The sequence below is a fragment of the Ambystoma mexicanum genome, chromosome 2p, assembly GCF_040938575.1.
Source record: "Ambystoma mexicanum isolate Mex_15411 chromosome 2p, UKY_AmexF1_1, whole genome shotgun sequence".
In the NCBI taxonomy this organism is placed as follows: Eukaryota; Metazoa; Chordata; class Amphibia; order Caudata; family Ambystomatidae; genus Ambystoma; species Ambystoma mexicanum.
Genome location: NC_090923.1, coordinates 816,346,941 through 816,373,348, shown reverse-complemented (window position 1 = coordinate 816,373,348; position 26,408 = coordinate 816,346,941). Strand labels below are relative to the sequence as shown.

General features: G+C 45.1%; 1 protein-coding gene across 5 annotated transcripts in view; it reads right to left on the bottom strand.

The window, feature by feature from the left end:
• Positions 1-10,166: 10,166 nt before the first annotated feature.
• Positions 10,167-26,408, bottom strand: part of SPTBN4 (spectrin beta, non-erythrocytic 4) — a 1,591,326-nt gene continuing 1,575,084 nt past the window's right edge. For all 5 annotated transcript variants that reach the window (XM_069644494.1, XM_069644495.1, XM_069644496.1 and 2 more), the window contains 2 exons: positions 25,893-25,935; positions 10,167-13,307 (listed from right to left, as the gene is read on the bottom strand). In XM_069644494.1, the coding sequence (XP_069500595.1) occupies positions 13,146-13,307; positions 25,893-25,935 (205 nt within the window). In that variant the 3' untranslated portion in view covers positions 10,167-13,145. The remainder of the gene's footprint in view (positions 13,308-25,892; positions 25,936-26,408) is intronic.

Sequence of the window (26,408 nt, the reverse complement as noted above, 5' to 3'; positions counted from 1 at the left end):
CCTCACTAAAGTTGAATTTGTATAAGTGCTATGGGTGCGTGGCACCTTGCTTGGGGGGAAGGAAATCGATAGTGATCACCTAATAAATTGTGACAGTGCACATGGTGTGTTTGCATGTTTCAGATAAAATATAGTCTTTAATTGCTTGGTAAAGCTATCTCATAATTCGGCTATGGATCATGATTTTCTATGAGGGGTGAAGCCCAAGCTTGGGGGTTATGCCAAAGGACCACAAGTGTTATGCACTAGGAAGAGCATTGCAGTGTCCTAGGTGGCCAGGCCTTGATAACTCTCTGGTGTGAGTTTTCTGCCTGCGGCATCCGTGCTTCGACCTATCCAATTGGGGACAGCTTGATAGAGTGGTAAATGTTTCTACCCATCGTCTTACTGGTCAGGGTGTTGTTTGGTGGCTGGTCCTTCGATATGGTGGTCGTATGGTAGGAAGCAACAATGGCCTTGGAAGAGGTCTTCCTCTATTTTTTTATAGGCTTTCTGATCTATGATGATGACAGTGCACTCCTCCACTCAGCAGGAGTAGAAACATCTACAGATGCACAGAGGACGATGCATCACACCTATCCTACTCGCCACTGGATCCTTCAACTGCTTCCTCTTCTTCATGTCGTTCTCTGATGCTCTGTCCAGATCCTCACTAGATCCCAACGCACTTTTGCGACTGGAACGTTTGCCCCCAAATAAGGGCATGCCCTCTGGAGTGCTCTTTGTACTCTGGTGCCACTACAGACGGTGTGGTGGCTTAAGAGAATGGTCACTCTTATCTATGCACAAAGAAGCGCAGAGGGATCTTTGGGACATTAGGATCTTTGCTATATTGAGTTGGCATTGGACACAGCTCGGGCAGGCGTGCACTTTCCATTCCATCTGTGCAGTGTGGCAGTTAACCTGTGCACCTGTCCAGCATCCGTTCACTCCACGGAGGGGTTCTCAAACCCCTTGGGAGAAAAGTAGATTGCTGTTCCCCCACCCGATCAGTTTTAACAGTGTGCTCGCTGATCACGTGCCAGTACTTGCCTTAACCTTGCGCAGTTTGACTGCAACCTGATTGTTTCCCTACTCGTGCTACCTGGGTAGTCGAACTACACTTCCCAGCAGCCTTGTAGTTCATCGGCTGCCTTATCTGTTTAAACCCGGCGCGAACGCGCCGGCGCGAAGGGGGCAAGCCGGTCTGTGCCGGTCCGTGGCCGGACGTGTCGGCGCTCGGTGCAACTCCGAGCAGGGACCATAATCTTCCTTCTACCCGACCCACGGGTTTCTCGAGCTCACCTGGTGCCCTAGTGCTTTGGTAAGAGGGGGCGAGAGATATGCATGCACCAGTTGTAGACACACAAGAGAGCAGGAAGAAGGGGGGGGAGGAGGCCATTAGCCATGAGAGGGATGGGAACTTGTCTTTTGACATCCCTAGGGATGGTATGGAGAGGTGGATGTGCCTGAACATTGGTCTTCTCAACACACGCTCCCTAACCAAACACGCCATAAACATCAAAGACATGATATCCTCCAATAATTTCGACATTCTCTGCATAACAGAAACCTGGCTCAAAGATCCAGCAGGGCCTACATGCGAGCAGGCCATTCCAGCAGACTACACTATTTACTACGACAACAGAGTACAGGGTAGGGGAGGTGGCGTTGCAATTATTGCTAAGAACAGCCTCAAACTTTTTAAGGTATCGGTAGGTTTAAGTGGGTGCGAAGCACTACACCTTAAACTGATTTTCTCCCCCAACAATTGTCTCAACTTGATAGCTATCTATAGACCACTATCATTGGTCTCAGATTTCTCACTGAATCTCTGCTCTCACTTAAACACTTTGAGATCCGTCAATGCGTCTACGGTCGCTATGGGAGACTGGAACTTCTGGCGAGGCAATAAGAGGGACAAAGGGGCTATAGCATTGGAAAAAGCTCTAAATAATATCGATTTCAAAGTCCTTAATAAAGATCCCACTACCCCCCAGGGAAACCAGTTGGACTGGCTGTGTGGTCATAACATCTGTTTACTAAACTGCAGCACCACTCCCTGCATTTGGAGTGATCATCATCTGATATCGGCCAACCTAAAGCTGCCCTGCTATGCATACAAGCAAAACCCTCACATTAAGACAGAAATCAGAAATTTTAAAAATCTAAATGAACTCCAGCTAAAGGCTTGCTTGGAGAAAATTCTGTGCTCTTTTCAGGATCAGGATTCATGTGCCGAATTGCTAGACAAATACAACAAACATTTACACGAGTTAGTAGAAACCGTGGCGCCGCTCACCACCAAACTAACTAGGAGGATCAGTAACAACCAAAAATGGTACACACCAGAGCTTCTTCTATTGAAGAAGGAAAAACGGACTCTGGAAAGAAAATGGATCATAGATAAATCGGCGGATAGTAAAGCGAGTTGGAAAAGGAAGGATAGGGAATATAAAGAGAAAATTAAGTCAGCCAAGGCTAATTTCTATAACAAGGAAATCGAGCATGCCGAAAACAATACAAGCAAACTCTTCAACATTTTGAAGAGTATAGAAAAACCTACATCTCTTACTCCCCCGTTTACGCCATCTGAGGAGGACTGTAATATGGTGCTCAATGCATTCCAAGCCAAAACGGAAAAAGCGAGACAAAATATTATTAAGGCTAGAACTTCCTCAAATCAGGAGAACTGCCCCACCGAAGGGAACGTATCTGTCAGAGAACAACTCTTTAAATTTGACCCTATCTCAGAAGCAGATATGCTAGAGGTGATGAACAATATGAAACCTTCTACCTGCGCAGAAAATATCCTGCCCCCTGGTATTATTCTTAAACACAAATATATATATGCTCCCATCCTCCGGAGAATAGTGAACGCTTCATTTCATGAGGGCACGGTACCTAAAGACCTGAAGAGAGTCACCATCACCCCACTTGTTAAAAAAACGGGACTAGATCCCAAGGATCCCGCAAATCTTCGTCCCATAACTAACTCGAATTTTGTTCTCAAACTGTTGGATAAGGTAGCCACACAGCAACTCCAACACTTCGTTGAGAACCAGGGGATTCTGCACCAGCAACAATCCGGCTTTAGAGCATCCCACAGCACTGAAACAGCTATGCTAGACTTGCAGAATCAGATGCTGACTATGCTGGATGATAACAAATTGGGGATGCTTATGCTTTTAGACCTTAGTGCAGCGTTTGATTTGGTGGATCACCACCTTCTCATCAAGGCGCTTGGGGAGAATGTGGGCTGCTCGGAGAGAGCCATCGATTGGCTCCTATCCTTTCTCTCCAACCGCCAAGCAAGAGTACATTGGGGTAGCAGTTTCTCCGTCCCATGTGACATCATATTCGGAGTGCCTCAAGGGGCTAGCTTATCCCCAATGCTTTTCAATATATATATGCGCACTTTGTGCAGCCTTCTGGTGAAGGCCGGAGTGTCATTTACAAATTACGCAGATGACACCCAACTCATATTGGAGTTGGGGGGTAGGGATCATGCCAGGGACAGTGAAGTGCTCACCAAGGTTTACAAGTTAATTGACGACTGGATGCAGGCAAACTGGATGTGCCTGAACGACTCTAAAACCGAATTGATGTTGTTTGGCTCCAGTCGTCAGTTGGAAAAACTAGGGGCAGAGTACAGCTCTTTTCAAATTAAAAACGCCATTATCCAGGTGGTTCCCAAGGTGAAGACTCTGGGTATGATGGTCGATTCAGTCGTCGACTCCCACGCCCAGACTAACTTCCTCCAAAAAAACTCAGCATACTATCTCAGGCTTATGAAAGCAATCATACCACTACTTAATGAAGTAAACAGGGCAACGATAGCCAGAGCCATTATTCTCTCACGGCTCGACTATGGTAACGCCCTGTTTTTGGGGGCCGCATCCAGGGATCTATCCAGTTGTCAGGTGATCCAGAACAACGCGGTCAGATTAGTAAAAAATCTGAAAAGGAAAGACCATGTTACTGAAGAGAGGCGTGCTCTGCACTGGCTCAGAGTAGAAGAGCGCATCAAGTTCAAAACTCTCTGCCTGGTACATAAGTGCCTTTATGGCACAGCGCCTGCATACTTGAAAACACACATAGTGCCCTACAACCCCAGCAGAAATCTACGCTCGGGTGGAAAATGCCTCCTGCATGTGCCCAGGTTTAAGCTAAAAACAGGGCTGGGCAGATCCTTTCTTGTGCTAGCTCCTAAACTGTGGAACAGCGTTCCCGAATCCCTTAGGTCTGAAGTTAATCACTCTGCTTTTAGGAAGATGCTGAAGACACACCTTTTTAGATGAGATCTTAGACGTAGGACTTTCCTTAGAGCCTCGCAACGCAATAGTACTTGTACCCATTGTCCGTATCATACGTGTTGTTCGTCGTGCAGTACCGGTGTTTTATGTACAAGCGCCCTGATGCCCTCGGGCTACCGGCGCTATACAAAATTCAAATACAATAAATACAATACCCATCTTCCTGCTCAGAGAGCAGACACTCTTGGCATATTGTTGAATTCATTGTAATTTCTCATTGGCAGAGTCTCACTGGTCACTTTCTTTATGACTTCACCTGTTGACATGATTTAGATTAGAACAGCAAGCTGCTGTGGGAGAGTCCAAAATAAAGTATTGTTCCATTGTTCAATGTATTTTCAGAGGAAGATTCTTTATAAACAATGTTAGTTTTAGTCTTCCTAGACGTGTTTCAAGGTGGTGCCACTCCACCAGGACTAAGATGATTAATTTAAAACACTGAAATGAAATGATGTATGTGCCTATAGGTGTGATATTAAAATGATAAAAGATGAAGCATGGTATCCAGTGACAAAAGGGGAGAAGGGTGATTAACTGTGCCTGTAGTGTCTGGTCAACACTTGAGCACGTGTCAAAAGGAGCCTTCATGTTAGAGTAAGCTTGATGCGAGGCATGGTACCCGAGTGGAAAGTAACAACATGCTCACTTTTGTAGTTCAGAACGAAGTACCTCATGAAAGATAGCTACTCCTTGTGTACTTATTCCTGAGGTTGTTTGCAAATGTATATATGCAAGAATATTAGGATGTAAAATAATAGATATAACAAACATTACTATATGTAGATGTGCTTGCAAATAATACCCAACTGAAAAATTAAAATAGACATAAAGAAGTTACTGTAACCATTGATTGGTAAAGAAGTTTACAGGTTCCTGAAACATGTAGAGAAGAATGGAGGAAGGTCAAGTATGTAATCAAATATGGAAACATGGTGTGTGTCAGCCGTACCATCACCATAACCAAGAACGTTGGCTTGCTTACCCCCGCTTACCTCACAAAGCCCCTGCCTTGGCGGATGAAGACTATATAGGTACGGGAACTCATTAAGACCATTTAAGGGTACATTTCTTTGCTGTTAATCCTTTCCTACGAAGGTAGGGGTTTGCAAGGACAGGTTTATATATTGTCAACTCAGTTTAATAGTTAAAGCAGATCATTGGCGCCCTATTGTACATCAAGGAATTCCAGTTAGATTATCGATTCCACATCTCAATTCACTTTTCTAACTTCTATCCATTTTACCCAACGCAGACTCTGTTTCCTAGCTCAGGGAGTTTGGAATCTACAATCCAAAGTGCATTTGTTTGGACAGCTCCTCATCCAGACAGCAATGTCTTCTTGCTGCGAAGAAGAAAAGGGTCTTACTAGTTATAATTATTGTTTTTAAAACCATATGTCTACTACACATACTTCGAAATTGATAGAACCCGGTACCTGCAGGAGATCCTGATACTGGGTGATTGGCTCCTGCACCTATCAATGAAAGGGTCCTGCATGAAATGTACCTCCAGTTCCTTTGCAAAGGGGGCACTTGATGGTTTGCTCATCTTTCGATGATTCCCTCTTCCACGCAAAGGTAATTGGCTGCCATTGTGAAGCCGCTTGTTGGCAGCTTCCAAGTACCGCGAGAATAGGAATGATAGTAACAGTAGACAATAACCGTCTTGGGTGCCATGACTGCCTTCCTGATGATGCATTTGGAATTCCACCTGATTCAGGAGACAGGCAGAGTGCTTTCCCAACATTCTGAGGACCTGGATAACCTGCTCAATGCCTTATAATTAATCCATACACCTCAGAAGATGAGGGTAACGCTGGAGGAGGTTTTTCAACTGTGTCTTTAAATGATTGTACTAAGAGGGTAAGGCGAGTTCAGGATACATAACTAGCTGCTTCCGGTTACTGAGCACTTTAGAGTCTGATGGCCCTTCACCTAAGCAAGGGGATGGAGTATTATAAACTCACCCCACTCAGGGTAGTGGATTGTTTTCCACCGGGAGCAAATGCACCAAGGGATACCTTCCTCAGCCCTATCAATTAACTGGCACTTCTGGGAGATATTTTTGCAGTCCAGTGTCTCTCCATGGACAGGCCTAGCTACAGTATCCCCAGCATGTATGAGATATCTGCAGTGTGCTGCATTAACCTTCTAAGAGAAATCACATCCAATATTACAGGACACCACGACAGGGAATTTTGACTCTGAGGACAGTATCATCACTCACGCCTTTGTGGCGAAGGTGGATGGTTCTAGCCTCAGCACTGTGGTGGATATAGGGAATTACATTTGCATATGCTCTGATCCTTCAGCTATATGAGGTCTAGTCAATATGGACCTCTTGGTTTCGCCCCTCAACAAGCATTGACTAGGTTTGTACAGCTCTGGAGGGCCTGGCAATGGACATCGACATTGTAGACTGGTCTCGGGAACAGAGCTATGTGCAACACCATTTGAGATCATTTATTAACTATCTTAATAGATGGGATGGGGAGGGATAAATGACCCCGGGTTCAGGCGACTCCACCTAATCAAGTTCTGCCTGTTATATGGCTCTTCTGTAACTTCCTGTATTTGTCACAGCCATTCGTCCCCTCTTACTGTCCCTTCTTTGGTATGCAGAGACCCAATCTTCAGAGCCAAATTTTCACCAGAAGACAATCAGTTTCCGCTCAGTGGCAGTCTTTCATGAGACAAATCCATCCAGAACCCTTAGGAATAATATAGTGTTAGGCGCCGGCCTTAGCCGCATTAACTACCCGCTGTTTTGGCCAATAGGGTACATGAAATCAAGGAAGCAAACAGCTTTTTCAATCAATATGCTTTAAACCTTCAAAAATGCCAAATGCCCATACAATCCTGACAAAAAAGGTAATATAAACTATTATGAAACAAATATTGACCCCTCCTGTAACCTGAAACCAAGGTTCATCACTTGAGTTCTGTTCCTCGTCACAGCTGGACTTTTCAAAATATAGGGTCCCTGCCTCTGGACAATGCTGCTGTTTCCAACGCCATGACTCTTAAGAGTGCAGTTGAAAATGGATCCTGGTCAAGTCTAAACTGGTGTGTTGCCTGGTCTGAGCAGTACGCCACTTACCAAAGAAGATGGACATCATCTCTAAAACTCATGATATCCTGTCCTCTCTCTCATCTTCTCCCCCTCCTGCCTCTACTCCCTGCTTTTCCTCTGGCCCTTCTTCGGTCACCTCTCCTACCTCCTTCTCTGCCTTTCCCCTGTTCTCCCCTGACAAGGTTTCTAGACAAGTCTGATCTGTGAAAGTCTTGTCAAAAAAGGTTCATCCCTGTTCCTCCAAAACCATCAAGGACCACATTGACTCCCTGTCTCCGGCTCTGGCCGACTTCTGCAACCACTCCTTCACCACTGGAGTATTCCCATCCCCCCTGAACCACTCACTTGTGCATCCTCTTCTTAAGAAACCCTCTGCCGACCCGTCCTGCCTGGCTACCTATCACCCAATCTCCATCACTCCTTTCATGGGCAAACTCATGGAAAAGCTGGCCATCTCCCAGCTTAATCTTCACACTGAATCTGTTGGTTGTCTTTATGATCATCAGTCTGGCTTCAGAGCTGCCAGAAGCACGGAAACTGCTCTCCTGAACATCCGTGAAAACCAGCTCTTCAACCTTGATTCCAACACCCTGTGTCCTCATCTTACTTGATCTCTCTTCTGCCTTTGACATGGTTAACCATACCATACTACTCAACCATATCCGTGGTAACCTGGGTATCACCGGTCAGGCCCCGGAGTGACTGACTTCTTTCCTCTCTGCTCGACCCTCCCAGGTCCAACTTGGGCCGTTCCTCTCCTCTATCTCTACCTGTGCTGTTCCCCAGGTCTCTAACCTCTATCCCTGGCTGTTCAACCAATACCTGGCACTTCTTGCCCACCGCATTGCCGCTCTCTGCCCCAACTTCCAATGCTATCCTGATGGCACAGAGCTCATTTTCAGGCTACCTTCAGCCACCTCTTCCCCTTCTCTCATCTCTGACTGTCTGTCTGCTATCCAGGAGTGGTGTGCCGCCAATGATCTCTGCCTCAATGCCAGTCAGACTGAGATTCCTCATCAGCACACCTGCTCCCTCCTTTCCTGTCACTCTCTGGCCGGCACTCTTGGCCCTCTTCCAGCTCCCACCTGCATGGCTAAAAACCTCTTGGTCATCTTCAACTCCACACTCTCCTTCTCTCCTCACATCTCTGACGTCTCTAAGAAGTCACACTACCAGCTGTACCTCCTCAGATGTATTCTTCCTTTCCTCTGCTTCGTTGTCTCTGGCTTCCCTATGTTCCCCCTTTCTTGCCTCGTCGCACCTTGAAACACTTGGCGCGTTATAAATGCCATATCATATCATGGAGGCCAGTTCAGGAGTGGTAGTTCATAGCAGCTGGCCGGATATCTACCAACTCTCTTGGTCGTGTCCCATTTCTTTCTAGGTAATGTACTTTTCCATTGTAAAATGTGTTCTGTTAAGCAGAGGAAGGAACTTGTTGCTCTCGCATCTTTATAAAGTCATGAAGTTCCATCTCAATAGGTAGGGAAACCAGCATTTGTTCTGCTCTGTCGAGACAGACCCAGAGGAATTAAAGTTTGTAGGTTATCAAACGAGTAGAGGAAAAGGGTTTACAGAAGGAAAGAGCAGGCGCTCATGTAACCTGAAACCAAGGTTCTTCACTGGGGTTTTGTGCCTAGTCACAGTTGAACTTTTCCAAATAAAGGGTCCCTGCCTACAGACAATGCTGTGCACTCTGGGATGGGAGAGCACGACTGGCCTGAAGGTGTTTGACCCCTGGTGATTTCAGGCTGGGAACCTTATGACTGAACATGAACTCAGTTTGCAAAAGTACACTGGGGAAATAACTGGGAAATCTGCTTGACACACTAATTAGCACTTGCTTTATGTATATTGTTACTACTCCACCGGTTTATACATGAGTTGCAAGTAACAAGTACTACAATTGACCAACTCAGCTGAGCTACCTTATTGGCAAATCTACTAACATAATTATGTTTTAAGTGTGTATCTTGCCTAAACAAAATATTTGATTCTGACCCAAAAACTGCATCCTGGTCCAGTGGGGCTCTGAACACATTTTAGAAAGAGTAACATGACAATAAAATATTGTGCTGCATTAGTGGAACCCCACAGCACTAAAGAAGGCTCGCTCTGGACAACATTGACCAATAGCACTTTGGCGTGGGAGCCAGCCAATCAGATGGCGAGGAACGCGGGCTTGAACCAATGGTGCAAGCCTACGTTCCAATCTGTCTGACGGTCAGCTTCCCCCGCCCCCTTATTTTTCTTTCTCCCCCTCCGACACCATTATTTACCTTATTTTGGTGGCAACAGCTAATGCTGCCGCTCCTTCCCCTCGCCTCCCGCAAGCCACCATGGAAAGGGAAGAGGGGTTTGCATACGGAGACCCACCTTCCCTTTCCATAGTGGCCATCTTGGAAAAGGATTTCCCTCCGTACAATGGGATGTTGTGCGCATCCCGTTGTACAAAAGACAATCCTTTTTTTTTTCTCGCATCCCTGATTATCGCTTTGTCAACCCGGGGTGCTAATAGCCTTGATCCCACGATCCAATAGTTGGAACGGGGATAACGGGCCAGAGCCATCGTTCTCTCCCCTCGCTTGGGCCGATAACTTGGGCTGCCGGGCCGTTACCCCAGTTCCAGCCATTGGAACAAGGGATTAACGCTTTAGTGAAACTGTAAAGGTGGGTATGTATGTGTAAAAAACGGACCCTGGTGTTTGACCCGTCAGTAAAGTTACTTAAAAGCAGCAGTATTGCCCATTTGTGACACCATAACCTAAGTCTGCCTTAACAAATAACATTCAAGAAATGTACATGAACTTCGGTTTTATTGAAAGTTGGTATGGTTGAATGGGGCACTGTGGTTTTCATGCCGCATGCATTGAAATATCGGCTTATGGATGACATATTTTGAGTCACCTCTTGCTGACTTCTGGTCCCCCCTTGTGCTCCAACCCCCATACCTCGGCAGCCCCCTGAACGTTTTCCCCAGCACATACAGGCACTCAGGCAAGGGACACTAGATCAGAGCATTTGAAGCACCTCGTGCCAGTCCAACCTGCCCCGTGACACCACTTCTTCCTGTAACAGCGGCCGAAAAAGGGGTGTCTCGAACCAAAACTCGCGACTTGAAATTCCCAAGGAAGGAATAGCCCAGTTTGCATATATATATATATATATTTTAAACACAAAACATCTGTAAATCTGTTCTAAAAATATTGTTTGCACAGGGACTTCGCTGAGTGCTTTTTGAGGTGTGGAATTGCTGTTTCAAACAAATGCATCATTGTTCCTCGTAACAATTGGTCATCGGAGCCTCCGTCGCCTATTCACGTTCCGGGTGATCATACTCTACAAGAGCAAACAGATAGCGTCACCCACCCGGAAACGCACACGAAAAAACACGTGGTGCAGTCTTTTTCAAACATTTCTTCTGCATGGCTTTTCTGTAGTGATTTTCCCACGACCCCAGATTGGCAGCAATGCCGTCATTTCCTGTAACCGAGAGGAAGAATTGGAGTGGCCCATATCATACATTGTCCTTCCTGCTCCACTTCCACTGTGTTTCGCAAATAAGCATGCACAGCTTGATGCATAAAATGTAATCATATCCTACCAACACAAAAGTCAATGCATATAATAGTGAACTCAAAGTAAGCAAAAAAAGGAGCTTTCATCATTTGCAAACCTTTTTATCTTTCATGAGAACTTTGCAATCCACCAGATGGCAGTGTTGGCTAAATCACAAAAACCGTTATGCAGACTGAGAACAGAAGTGGATTGTCTGATAGACACGTGCCGGGTTTTAAAACCTTTTGTAATGAAAGGGTTTAGCTTCAATGCTGTGAACTAGTTACTGTTTTTGTAAATTCGGCACATGACGCAACACCCTAACCTGCTGGGCGAGACTATTAGGGTTGGCAGAGAGCCACCATGTGACGCCATTTTGGCCCTATTAATATCAAATTGTGCGCCTTTTAAAGGAGAAGCAGATGGGACTTCTGGCCCTTTGCCTGGAGCAGCATACTTTCGGGCACCGGCCCTGCCAACCTGGCCTGGTTGTACATGGGAGTTTCAACTTCTTGGAAACAACTCTTCTGTGATCAGTTACTATTTGTGACCTGCTACGACTTGTTCTCTCCAGCGACACATGGACATACTATACGAACGAGCTTGCCTAGACCTAAACAAGCCCTCGCCGAGGCCCTTCAGCCCTACAGTTCGGATATGTGCTATCTATCGGCCCTCTTATTGCATAATCACAGGGGGGGCCCAGGGTCTGTCCGCGGCACTGCGCCACACATTGCCTCACCCTTCCCACAGAAAAGACCTGCAGGCTGTTGTGCAAAACGTAAAGAGCTCTGACACTCTATCAGTAACCCCAAAGTGCAAGGACTGTGGGTTGGGATGTGACTGCCGTTTCAGAGAAGCACGCATTTAAACAGAAACAAAAAAAAATAGACATAGCGGTAATGCAAATGTCATACTATTATATTAAATAATCCTGGCTCGTATATAATAACTGTGTAAAAGGGCACACGTGGAGTGAATTTAGTGTCCACGTCACAAGTTCACCGAGATCGAGTGACCTTCACAGACTTTAGTATGTACATGCTGGGCCTACCTTATTCTGTCTAAGACACTTTAAAAAAAAATTATCTGTTAGCAGAATCTGTGTCCTTCACTTGAATTACACTCCTAATGTATTACCCCCCACATCCTCTTCAGCTGCAACAGTTTCATTTTTTTTCCTTTTCCTTATCCAAATTTCAAAACTTTAACACCATTTCTGTTAACAAAAGAATAATTAAACCCCAACAATCCTCACTACTGCTGAGCGAGGACCTTTGAACTGCGCAATACAAATTGTTCACCTCTCAGGTCGTTACCGTGGTCTAAAACAGGAACATTATTCCATGAAACTTAGAAATGTATAATGCTCATTTGTGTCTTGTATAAACAATAATGATAATAAAAAATATATTAAATATTAATATTCTGTTCAAGGTTCACATTTAAAAAAGTAACCAGAGGAGCTAAAGACGGACTACATCTTGGTTGTGCCTCCCCAATCCTGATCACCCCGTATTTTTTCGGCATTCCCTTTATTGTACTTGCGCACTTAGTCACGCCCACGCAAGCTCACACCTTTCCCTAAAATAGAAACAAAAAAGCTAAGTTGTTCTATTGATCAGTAATTTCAGGGACGGGAGGGGTTGCTCGGGTAGTGGAGTTGTGTTGAAAAGATAGTGGGGGTGCGTTGTTTCCTGTGGGTTTAGTCCCCATGTGGTACTCAGAGTCTTGTTTCCATGTGTGGATGTGTTGGGCACCCAAAATGGACGCCCGGTTCATAGGGCTGCACCACAATCTAGACCCAGTAAGGCAGGACGCAGCAGTACATATGAGGGTGTGGTGAGCCACGGCGCTTGGAACTTCACACAGCCCCAACTCTGCTGCTGGAATCACTGTGGTACGTTTCATTGTTTGGAAGCATCGTGGTGCCGCAGCGGCCATGTCTCTCGTGGTACGCGCGATACTTTAGGAACAGACCGGGATCAGGACCGACTTCCTTGGACATGCTGAGAGTACAGTTCACGGGCTCCATACATGAGAGGACATTGGTCAAGTGAACGGAAGGGTCTGTAAATCCTGGTGTAGAGTGGGCCCTATCCTCTTTTGCCCTGCTCTGTTCCGGTTTTCTCCTCGAGGGTCAGAGAGCGGGGGTAGCCCATTGGTTTTATTTTTGTCCTTTCGGTGCTCTATTCCCAAGTCGCGCTCTGCTTTATAGGCTCATTTCTTCTTGCCCGACGCGCTGGGCCTGCGATCCGATTCTCGCTTTAGGTTGCTTTCGTCGGTGGAAGAGGTAGTGAGGAGGGACTGGCCCCACTTGGCGATCTCCGCGTGCTCAGAGGAGGAAGTGGCAATGGCTCGGATCCAGTTTTTCATTTCCTCCTGCAAAGTAGCAAAACAGGCATATTATGAAATGACCTTATCCCTTCACAGCCAGAAAATTGTCTTTCTTTAAATGGACACTTTCAGAAGAAACATTCAAAAGTTTGCAGCCTAGAGCGGATGTCGCTACCCCAGCACAACTCTACCCAACAACACTGTGAGCCCAAACTATCTCCCTGTAAGGCGTCAGTCACTGGAGCCATAGTTTGGTTGGCTTGCAAAGACTGGGAGCTGGGACTGACCCGTTTTGGAAAGCTCCTACCTCCTGCCCACCCTCTCAAAGCAGCGACGGACGCTGCATCAGCTTCCGTGTAAGTGGCAACAACTTCAGAAGCACAGCAACACTGCTGCCATCACAGTGGGACAATGCTGCAGCAACGTCTTTCTGCGCGGGTATGAAAGACGTTACGCTATGTGTAACTTCCTGTGCGTCCACAGCCTGGCCCTTGTGTACGACCGTCAAGGGTTGCATACCCCTAAATACATATTTGTCTGAAACCCGGTAGTCTGCTCACCGTGGCCATAATGTGTGAAGACTGTGGACTCAAGCTCAAACCGTGGACTCAAACCTCAAAGTCTTTTCTAGTACATTAAATAACCTACTGCTGATGAAAAAGGTTATCACGAGGGACCTGGTTTAGATTTAAACGATGCCTCCCATTGTATTTAGAAAATAAAAGGAAATCCCTTTAGAGTAGAGGAGTGTGTTTAGCTTCACAAATCATCGAGAAACAATACATTGCTGTCCAGACCTTATCCATGTATGGGGGGTTTTGTAGAGTGGCTACATACACAAACACGTCACCTGCCGTTGCCACAAGCAGTTGCCCAAGTAGCAGCTCTACAGATCTCTGTGAAAGGGACAAACATTAAGAAAGCTATAGTGGCTGCCTTTATTGACTCTACTGAAACATGAATGCATTTCCTCTTGAAGAAAGGGTATTGTGGGATACTGGGTATGTTTTATATATGCTGAGCCATGCTCCTCTGATACCATTGCACTAGTAACAGTCTGGATAAGTATGTTTAGCAACTCGCAACATCTACTAAAAAGCTTGGTCTTCAAAGACATCAACTGAGCACATGAAGGTGATTACAGAAAGAAAGTCTTCAACCACAAAAGAATGGGCATCTAAAGCAGAGCAAGGGACGGCCATCAGCTCATGGAGGTAAGCACAGATGGCTCTAGAAAAGGGGTCTGCAACCTGCGGCTCTCTAGATGTTTTGGCCTACAACTCCCATCAGGCCTAGCCAGTATAGCCTATGGTGTGCGGCCATGGGAGAAGTGCCTGCTTCTAGAACAGGGAGATGCAACCTGTAGCTTTCCAGATGTTTTGCCCTAATGCTCCTATGGTCCCACGCCATAGGCTATACTCGCTAGGTCTGATGGGAGTTGTAGGCAAAACATGTGGAAAGCTACAGGTTGCATCCCCCTGTTCTAGAAGCAGGCACTTTGATGTTCATCCTTTACACACTGCAAGCTATTAAAGACATCCAAGCACCTTTGCGATGGCAAATTAATTGTGCCATCCCAACACCTGGCTGGCGGCAGCATTCTGCCGAACCATTTATGTGGCGTGACTCGGGTAGAAAGAACCTAACCAGCCAGTGGACATGAGGATAGAAGATCTTCTCACACATTCCTAATCTTGATATTAGTGTCAAGAATTCCATGGTGAACAGGTGTGATCATAAAGCTGGGATTATGAGTTTGGCTAAAGTGGTTTTCATTTTCTTTTCATTTCTAAGGTGAAGGTGGCGCCACCGCCCAAAGGTTCCCAATGATAAGATAAACCATATGAAAGAGGAAGAAGGAAGATGAGGGCCTAGGAAACAGGAAAAGCACTGTAGGTGTTGATCATATATGTTGGTTTTAATCTGCTTTCTGGACTGAAGTAGATTCACGATTCCACTGATTTCTAATGGCAAGCTCTTGCCCAGTCTTGCTTCCGAGACTGTACAGGATCTGCCAAAGGCTTTGCGCTTATGGAATCTGGGGACTGATACTAGTGAGCGCTTTGAAGATCTTAAACCCTAACGGATGTGCCACAAGATCCACTGTTTAAAGAACAATGGAACAGTGACATAGAGCGCGTTATGCATGAGTGTCAATAATTTAAACTTGATCTTGGCACCAATGGGAAGCCAGTGTAACCTTTTAAGGATAGGAGTGAAATGATCGTGCCTATGAATATTCGTGACATCACAACCTGCCAAAGACACTGAATTACTTGCTTAGTGTGTCCTGCATAAAAGCCACTGCAATAATCAATGGTAGACCAAACTATAACCCTTGTTAAGCTGGCACAGTGTGACTCCGATAACGAGCATCTCAGTTGTCTGAGAATCATTACCCTTGTTAAGCTGGCACAGTGTGACTCCGATAACGAGCATCTCAGTTGTCTGAGAATCATTACCCTTGTTAAGCTGGCACAGTGTGACTCCGATAACGAGCATCTCAGTTGTCTGAGAATCATTACCCTTGTTAAGCTGGCACAGTGTGACTCCGATAACGAGCATCTCAGTTGTCTGAGAATCATTACCCTTGTTAAGCTGGCACAGTGTGACTCCGATAACGAGCATCTCAGTTGTCTGAGAATCATTTCATAGTTCAAAGAACTAACGAAGTTGCTGCTTTGAGGTACCATAAAAAAAGGGAGGAGTCAAATATCATTCTAGGGAATTTCACCTTGTCCAGAGTGGATTGGGTATCTGGATCGCACAATTTCAACGAACGGGAACATTTCCTACAGTCTCCTAGCTGTCGTTAGAGTCACTAATAGCTGTTTCGTAGCTTGGTTGAAGCATAGCCAGTTATTGCACAGCCACGTGGAAATTGTAAAAACAATAGATGGAACAAAAGCCAGATTGGCTTGCAGCATCCTTTTATTTGAAAGATGATTTGGGTATCATTTGCACACTTCTGGAAATCAACACCCCAAGATCTCCTGATTGGTTGTGCAAAGGCTTGACATATATGTTGAATACTAGAAGAGACTCCCATCACCTCTGTCATAACCTCTGGCTCGTTCAGATGCATACCCATCAATTTTTACTCTCGAGAGTCTTGTGGTTAGAAAAGGATTTAAAGCGAGAACAAGGCTATCTGACACCAACGCAACTTCCCTTGAACATTGCAAAAGAATAGAGTGCTCTACGATATGAAATGATGCAGACAAATACAGCAGCCTCAGCCCACCCATGTAACCCTCATCAGATTTCCTGAGCAGGATATCTTTTACATGAACCATCGCATCTTTGTACTTCTTCATGGTCGGAATTCCGATTGCCTAGCTCCTGGAAGCTGCCTTTTCTCCAGGTGACCCTGGAGTTGAGTTTTTGCAGCCTTGTCCAACATCTTCAATAAAAAAAGAAACATTTGAGAGAGGTTTATAGCTAGCAAAGATTTCCTGGTCTTCTTTAAGAGGGAGGATCCCAGGTTTACTTTAGACATTCTGGGGTACTGGATTTATTAGGCACATGAAAAGTACAGACAGTGCATCCACGTAATTCCTTGATTACTTAGGGGTGGCATAGATCTCTGGGACAATTGGTTGGATTTAAATGTAGCATGATGTTTTTAGTTTCGACAACAGTTAGATCATTTAATGTGAATTGATCTATAGATGTTTCATAATTGGTCACTAATACCTCTAAAGATGAAATATCCTTAATATCAGAATTCATGTGTCACTTATACCAGCTTCTGTGCTGCGTATTCTGTTTACGAAGAATTGATGCAGCCCATTGCACCAATCAGTAAATATTTGACACGTGTTGGCTTTTCATGAGGGGTTTCTTTGCTTACCTTAGAATTTGAAAAGTGCATTAGAGGAGTTTGCTGCTTGCTTGATTTTGTTTTACAGGTTTTGTCTTTTTGCCGCAATTAAAGCCAATTTATATTTAGATAGTTCACTCTTTATGTTGAAGCGATTTTCCAGATTTGGATTCCTTCTCCCTCTACATTCCATTCTTTTTAAATTGCTTTGTATAACAGCAAAATCATCATTGACCCAAGTGTTACCATAGGTATTTCTTTAATGTTTTTTATTAACTGTCTGCCACCCTATCTAATGCTTGACTGATGGTTTCATTATATGCATTCACCATGGAATCGACAGATGTCTTTGGGCTGATGTTCTCCCTTGGATTGTTGAAAATCAGATTCAAATAGTAAGCAAACCTCTTTCAACTATTTCAAAATGAAACAATCCGCTCTACAATACAATACCATTCTACGCAATAAGTGCAAGGTTCAGAACAAAAGGGTAGTGTGTTCTGTCCATTCCATCTACTTAAAATATCAGTCTATACGATTGGTCTTATGCATAAACATCCGGTCCAATGTTAGGCCATATATAGTATGTGAAAAACCTCGGTTTAAAAAACCCAGATTCTTTAGAATCAGTGCTGTAAGGGTCTTCATCAAGGGTACTTACGCATTAACTATATTTTCACAAAAAACTAATCCTATTTCAGTGAACGGTTATATAATGATTCGTTGTATTGGTAAAATAAATTGCTTCCTGATTTTAACCTTGAGATATTCACAGTTGGAGATCTCGGTGCCGGGTGTTATTTGTTTTTATAGTATTCCTGAGAATATTGGCTACCACTCCTACATTATCCTTCGACCTATCGGTGGCTATCATAGAAGCAGCTGCCTAAAGGGAGGCTGCAATACCCAGCCTGGACAACTCTTTGCCAATGCCAACACATCCAACTTGTATTGAATGATTAGGTCAAAAATGTCAGCAGTATTTTCCGTAACCTATCAAGTATTAATCAGAGTCCATTTCCCTGGCATATGTGTCAGACCTTTTGCTTTACATTCCGTCAAGGCATTGTTTGGGGGATAATGCTGCGAATAATGAGTACTAGGAAACACACATGTTTCTATGTTACGCCTCAGAGGCTCATTTACTATTTGTGGACAAAAAAGTGCCTATTGGCTCGGGGAGCCTTGGATGAAGTCAAATTCTACTAGTAATGCAGTGAATATTTGGAGTGTACTTAGTATCTCGTTTGGATACCGTGTCTATCGGTGAAACAGTGGCCGTCAGCAATGAGTTGTTTATGGGTTCATGACGGGGAGATCCCCAATATGTAGGAATTATCGCTGGCTCTTTATTACCGATCCTAAAATCTCCAGGCTATGCTCTTTGCACTGTGGAGCAGTTGACACCATTAATAATAAATTGCTCAGCACGTGAGACATCATTGTTAACAAACAAGCTCCCGCCTGTGGAGGGGCTGCACAAATTCTGGTGAGCCATGTTCCAATATTTTGTTTACAACGTATGACAAGCATGGGGAGCTCCTGGTAGTATTCATGGCAACAGCTTAAATTGCAAATATTAGTACAGAAAAAGAAACAACAGAACCTCCTACTTACCAATAAACGTACTTTCACTACAAACCCCCGATTGCTAATTAGAACACAAGGAATCAGCGGCAGAGTGATGTGCCCACAGGCCCACCAAGGCACAAACAGGCTCGTACCTTCCTGAATGGGGTCCCCCGGCAGGGATGACCACTGTAAACAGTTGTCCTAGACATAACATTAATTTTCCTTCATACTAAGGGGTGGGAGCTGACTTCAAGTTGACACAGATGCATATCAAAAGGGTGTTGTGTATCCTGTCCTTTGTCAGTCCTGCGACCAGGCCTCTGGCAGGCCGGCTTCAATTAACACATCAGAATGCGCTGCCACCAACAGGTGGACAAAGGATAGGGCAGATCCATGGAGCCTAGGAAATTTATTTAGGTGGGCCATGGCAGGAGGAAGGTGTTGCCCTCGGTGGGCCATGGCAGGAGGAAGGTGTTGCCCTCCTCCTCTTGCTGGTTTCATGTACTGTCATCATGGCTGTCACATTCCAAGTGAACATGACAGGAGGACTGCGCCTGTAGGCTGTGTCCACTCAGAGTACACATGACTATGTGTTTGTTGTGTGGTGAGCATAGGACAACGCGTGCAGATTAGCCCCACACATTTTCTGAGGTTGATCTCCAATCAATTTCTTAGAAAAATATTTAAAAAATCCAGGTGTGTGGATGGTTGAATTCCTCACAGAGACACTGGCTTTTAAGGAGATTGTTGGTACCTGCATCATGGAGGAAGGTTAAAGGCCTGGCTGGTGGTAGTGGAATACATCATATTTTTTTTTACATCACTGCCTTTGCTGCAACCCTAATCTGGGAAGACGTGAAGTAGTCCAGAGGGGCTGGGAGTGGATACATACTTGACTGTCCTGGATGTAATCCAATCAAATGTACGCGTTCCTGGATCATCATTTATTGATGTGCTATAAGATTCAAGCCAAAGAGTAATACTGTGTTTCAGATAACCGGGTTCCTGGTGGAAGACTGCAGTCATGCCTATCACTGATGTAACAGGAGCCCCTGCACCTCCTGCCTGGAAGGGGGGGCGCTCTGGACTAAAATATATATATATATATATATATTTTGTAGTCACCCTTCAGGCAGAGTGACTACAAAAAGAAACTAGTTCTTTTGTCTGAGAGCTCCCCCAACCCCATGACACGGAAGCCTCTAGGCTGGAGGCCTCCAGGTCATGGCGTAGAGGAGCTCTATGACTTTAAAAGGAAATAGTTTCTGAAGTCACTCTGTCTTCATAAAGAAATTATTTCCATTATGGTTCGGTCCTTAAGGGAAATAATTTCTTTATGAAGTTGGAGTGACTTCAAAAAAAAAACAATTTCTTTTTGAGGTAATAGGGCTCCCCTTAACCCCATGACGTGTGCGTGTGAGAGTGTATGGTGAAAGGATGTATGGGTGATTGCCTGAGTGAGTATATGGTGAAAGGGTGCACACTTAAATGTATATGTGGCTGCCTGTGTGACTGTATGGTGAAAGGGTGCACAATTAAATGTATCACTGGCTCAGTGTGCATGTCGAGTGGATGGAAAATGGGTGCACACTTAAATGTATAGGTGGCTGCCTGTGTGAGTGTATGGTAAAAGGGTGCACAATTAAATGTATGGGTGGCTGCCTGGGTGAGTGTATGGTGAAAGAGTGCACACTTAAATGTATAGGCAGCTGCCTGTGTGAGTGTATGGTGAAAGGGTGCACACTTAAATGTATAGGTGGCTGCCTCTGTGAGTGTATGGTGAAAGGGTACACAATTAAATGTATAGGTGGCTGGGTGTGCATGTCAAGTGTATGGAGAAAGGGTGCACACTTAAATGTATGGGTGGCTGCCTAGGTGTGCCTGAATGATGAAAAGGTGCACTCATATATGTACAGGTTGCTGCCTGTGTGAGTGAATGGTAAAAGGGTGCACACTTAAATGTATGGGTGGCTGCCTGGGTGTGTGTGCCTTTATGGTGAAAGGGTGCACACTTAAATGTAGGAGTGGCTGGGTGTCCATGTGTGTGTATGTTGAATGGTGTGTGTGTGCTTGTGTTCAGGGGTGCAACGAAACCTAAATTTCGGGGGAAGGGGGCTAAACATTCAAATGTTGGGAGAGGTGCCACTTCAATGGTGGTGGGGGGGACACACGTATTTGTGTGGAGCTTCTAACTTCTTTATGCATTCTAATGAGACTATTCTAGTGCAGCTTCAATGTCACAAGCAGTTAACTCTCTCCTTTAAGTCTGAAAGCACCCACTTATGGACTGCTGTAAGAATACACGGTCTTCTGTCCCCTCTCTACCCTTCCAATCACTTCCCTAGCATGCAAGTACTAATCCCATATCAAGATTCCAATTGCCTAAAGAATTATGCATTTGAATGCAGGTACTAACAGTGAAATGCTTTACGTTAGTAATTGCTGGGCCTTTGTTAACAGCGAAACCCGAGTGCCGTTTAATTTCTATGTCCTGTTCTGTCCGGCAACGGCACTGTAGGTCAGCCAGGTCGAGTCAACATAGCCCAAAATGTCAAGGGGGGAGGGCTGAAGCCCAGCCAGCTCAATGGTGTTGCACCACTTCTTTGTTTAATCCCTTGGTTACGTATTGGTAATCTTCATTACTCATAGCCCTATTATTCCTCATCCCAGTACTTTTGTATGAGGTACTTTGACTCATACACAAGTACTGGGCTGAGGTAGAGGGACATGGAGGTAATGCCTGGTTTAGATATCTGTAAACTTCATTACTCCTAGTCCCACTCTTTTTTATCCCAGTACTTACCTATGAAGCAAGGAGCCTCATATGTAAGCACTGGGACAATGAAAAGGGACGTGGAGGTAATTTTGGGAGTTGGGGCAGGGGGTGGGAGGGAGAGGGGATGTGTGGGGTGGTGGACTGGGATGGGGATTGTGTAATAAATAATGGTCATCCATGTCCAGGCTAAGCAGGCTTCCTATGTGGTATTAGTGGCTAGAGAGGCATTTTGGTGCAGCAAGTCTAGTAATTTCTTAGTTTGGCTTGACTTTTATTTACCCGGTCATCTCTGATAAAGCAGTCCTGCTAAGTGAAATTACCTGGCTAGACTGGCATTTGGATGCTGCCAGTCTAGCCATTTCTTACTGCAGCATTGTATAATTTTCTGGGCATCTGTGATAAAATAACCATGAGTGTTATTGCTTCGACTGGCATTTTGGTGCAACCAGTCTAGGTATGTCTAAGTGTGGCCTGGCATGTTTTACTGTAATATGTTATTACTTGTCTAGACTGGTCTACACTGTGCAGCCAGTTGGACATGTTTTCATTGTGGCATGACATTTTTAGTAGCAAAGCATTATATTAATTAAAGCATTAATGTTTCTGTGCACTGTTGGTGACTTGCATGAATTGGATTTTTAGATTTGTGTTACCCTACAAAACAATGGCAAATGCTCTGGCTGTTTAGCCAATGTTTCTCAGAAAGTGTGCTGTATAATGCATTAAAACACATATTTATATCTTTCTCCTAGCGCAGTGTGCAGCGTACCCCTGCAGCAGCATGTTTTGTGCAAGCGTGGTAATCTGGGCTGGCTGAGAGTGTGGCGCGACCCGTGATTTGTTGCCGAGTTGGGAGGGGGCCCCCTCAGCATGGCTCGCAGGTTGGCCCCCACATTTTGTGTTACGCCACTGATGCCTATCCCCACATGACAACCAACATGGCTATCATTGATGTGCCTTCTAAGTCATCAGAGAAATGCAGCTGTGCCACGATGGCCTGCCCTCTTCAGTCATGGAAATACATGTGTCTTGTTTATCTAAAAATGTGTTTAACTCCTAAATGTGTATGTACATCACGCACAGGCAATGCAACTAGAATGCCTGATGACCTGTAATATGCCAGGTTTTCGCTGGCATTTACGGGCCATCAACAAACGAACCCAAGGGGGTGTTCATTATCACACAGCCTACACCATAGGACTTAACGGGTCCCACATTACTGGCACACTTGCTAAGAGATTGGGCCAGAGATTAACTATCATTCCAGGTGGGTTTGGTCCAACCCTAGTTGATCCCTCTCAGAGATTTGACTCAAGCCTGACTAGTCACAGTGTCCCAGGGTACTTCTGGCTAACCAGTGACTCTCATGCTTACCGGAGATTCAGAAGTGTTTGAATAAATATGCTGTGCACTGCTATAAGAATGGGCTTTTGGGTAAGCGAATTCACAACTTGCTGAACTTTTTAGTAAATTGCTGAGCACTAGCCTGAACCCTTAAACGGTTTTCCTACCAGTGTAAACTCCCCTTTAAAACACTCAAAAGTCTGAATGCTGAATTTTTAGACCAGGAAAGTGTACCTGGTGTCATTGACAGGATAAGTCTACCTTGGAAGACGAGTGCACCAGCCTTTTATGTGGCAAGTGTATTTGGTGTTTAAGAATATGCAAACTTGTCCATAATCCCCTCCGGGGGTGTCTTGTGTGCTGCCCTATGGCAAACTGTAATGCGTGTCACAATCCATTTAGAGATGATCTGCTTGGCTACAGCCATCCCTCTGTCACCAGCAGTTGTCCGTCCATTCGGTGTTTCTCTGACATGGCGATGCAATGGCTCTCGCCCCTGCCTAGGTCCAGCCTGTGTAGAATCTCCTCTGCCTTTGAATGATGCAGGGGGGAAAGGGGAAGCAGGAATTGGTATTGGCTGATAGCTATGGAATACAGTAATCACCTCCGGTAGAAATGGCAGCTTTACGCAAAGCGTCACCATGTCCTTTGTGAATACTGTGAAGGGTCTATCAGCCAGCAAATCACTCACCATGACTGGCTGACGTTATGGTCTATTAGCCAGCAAATCACTCACCATGACTGGCTGACGTTATGGTCTATTAGCCAGCAAATCACTCACCATGACTGGCTGACGTTATGGTCTATTAGCCAGCACATCACTCACCATGACTGTCTGATGTTATGGCCACCAAAAAGGCAGTTGTTAGTGTGAGGAACTTGAAGTCCCAGCTGTGCATCGGGTCCACTGGTGGAGCCATTAGTTGTGCCAGACAGGGGTGTATGAGACTCATAAAATCTGGGGGGGAGGGCAGGGGACACCTTGGGGACTTTGCATCTATAATACAAAGTAATGGGCTGGGAGGATAGCTCAGGGGCAACACGTTTGCCTTGGGAGCAAGACAACGCAGAACACAGGTTCAAATCCAGCCCCGCGCTTAGAGACTGGTCTCCGGTATTAAGCATGTTTAAACGCAATGCCACTATTAATTGCCCCCATGAAAAGTTTATTTTTAATAAGGGAAGCCCTTACTCCTTTGTTTCATTACATTTTCGTCTGGTGAAAAGACTAAAATCTATACATTCACCCACCACAAGCACTGAATTTCCCTACCTGCTCAGAGTTATGTCTGTAAATGTTCATGTCGCCCTGGCTTTCCCCATTCTGCCTCTTTCCCATTGGCCCAGTTTCTTTTTTACCTCACAGACCACGGCGTGGCTGTCCCACCGGCCAGGACCCCGATTCACCTCTACGTGGACATGCCTCCACGCTTTAAGGTCACTATGGTGGGGTGATGTGGGCAATATTATAATAATATTTAAAAAACACACCCCCATACATAACACACCCCGTTCTTCAAAGTGAAAAAGCAAATGGTAGGACAGCACCGCTGACATACACGAGCCCACCATTAATCTCAACAGCAACCACGACACCAGCAATGCAGAACGGGAGCCGTTATCCGAACAGCGAGGGCAAGCCATTGAAACATAGGACAAGATCTATTTTTGACCAGGTGTACAGGAAATCAAAATCAGAAAGCAACGACCACTTGACATTCAAAGGGCTATGACGGAAAAATAAGCAGGGATTAGGCAAGCATACAAGTAAGAATAGACCTTGGCTCATGCTAGGAGCCGTGTGCAAACTCTGTTAATCCCATGGACACACGTTGTTCAAAGGGCCTTTGATGGGAGCATTGAAAGGGCCATTAACCCAATTGCTGATGTCCAAAACTATATAGAAATGTAATCCGCAAGGGAGAAATTGATAACTACTGTATCAAATCACCCCCAGACATAAGGGATCTAAGCAAACGGTGAAGTACATACCAACTTTCCTGTTTTTTGCAAAACATAGGGGCATACAGTTATGGAATTAAGCCTTTGGAATGGAGTGGGTGGAACTGAGCTCACACAACAACATCATGGCCCAGCAGGAACCTCAAGCGTTCTTCAAGGCCAGGTGCCCAAGTGCTAGGTCCATAACCAGTCACAGGAGTAGTGCAATGATGAATGCCAGAGTGGGGGCTGGGTTTTGTATAGCACAGGACCTAGCCGGGAAGCAACAGAGGGTTTCATTCAACTGTGCTACAAACCAGTGGGTCTCAGTGTACAACATGACCTGCCAGTCAGAAGCATGATGCCTACCCAGGATGTGCCGGTCAGAGACAGTGTGGTCAATGGAAATCAGTACAGTCATTGGCTGTACAAAGATAGCACCTAGGACATGAGGCTCTGACACTAGGCACTTGGAAACGGAGTTCATAACAATGAAAGTGAAATGCAGTCATCTCAGAACTCTGAAAAGACAGTGATTTGGAACAGTCTATCCATGGTGGAGTCAGAGAATAGCATCCCTGGAGACATCCTCTACTACAGCGCTCAGGTGCTAAAGCCCAGAGGGTTCTGAGCACACGGACTAAGTGCTCAATGGCAACACCAACAACCACACATATGCACAATTCAAAAGTACGTGAGGGTAAACTGCTGTTTCCAGATCTGTTCTCACTTTTATGCACCATCGTGTTTTGTTCCAGGTGCAAGAATTTCCACTTCATTTCTCTTATGACCGTTTCAACTCATCCCAAGCCACAAGTTGACTTTTCCACACCAGGCCACATTTCACACCAGTTTTCTTAGTGGCTTTCTTCAATTGTGTACATGTGATTATTGCTGTAATCTATGCTTTTATTTGAGAATGTGAATATCCCCCTATTGTCCATATTTTGTTAAAACGATGATCTCGCTCCAAACGGACTCACTTTGCCCATATGTTAAAGACGTAAACATGCATGTTGCTTCTAGAAGTGAGCTGAACTCATTTCCAGACCCGATCCTGAAACTGACAAGCCCGTCACTGCTCCTGCTTTCCTCAGGTGGCTCCCGGTTTCCTTAGACCCCGCAGGCAAATGGTGCCCCAAAATATGAGCTAAACATCGAGGGAAGCTCTTACCTCATCCTTGGCTTGGAAGAGATATTCACTGCCGTCGCTTGTCCTGCAAGACATGTTTAGAGTCAGAGATGTGCATACACAGGGGGATCAGCAAATCAATGCACCAGAAATAATAGCAGTACTTTACACCAAATGGTGGCCTATTTACAAATACCTACAAGCACCTTTGTGTAACGAGCTGCTTCAGGGAATCACGCAGGAATGAATGAATGTTATGTATGTTACTATTTTTTGAATATTGAGTGCAGACCTAGCATCGAGAAGCAGCTGAGCGCTGTACAGCAACGATACGAAAGGAATTCATGTAATGGGGCACACTTTGAAGGAGGGTTCTGTTACATACAATTAAGGAAGAGGGGAAGTAATTGGGGATGAGGCGGGGTCAGCCGGGGGAGTTACTCCTTTCTGAATTCAATGAGGGTAGGTGCAAGTCATGTTGATGGGTATGAATGCCGGTGCCTGGGAGTATCGATTGAGAATACCCGTCTGCTGTTTTAGTTTTGGAATTGTTTCGGC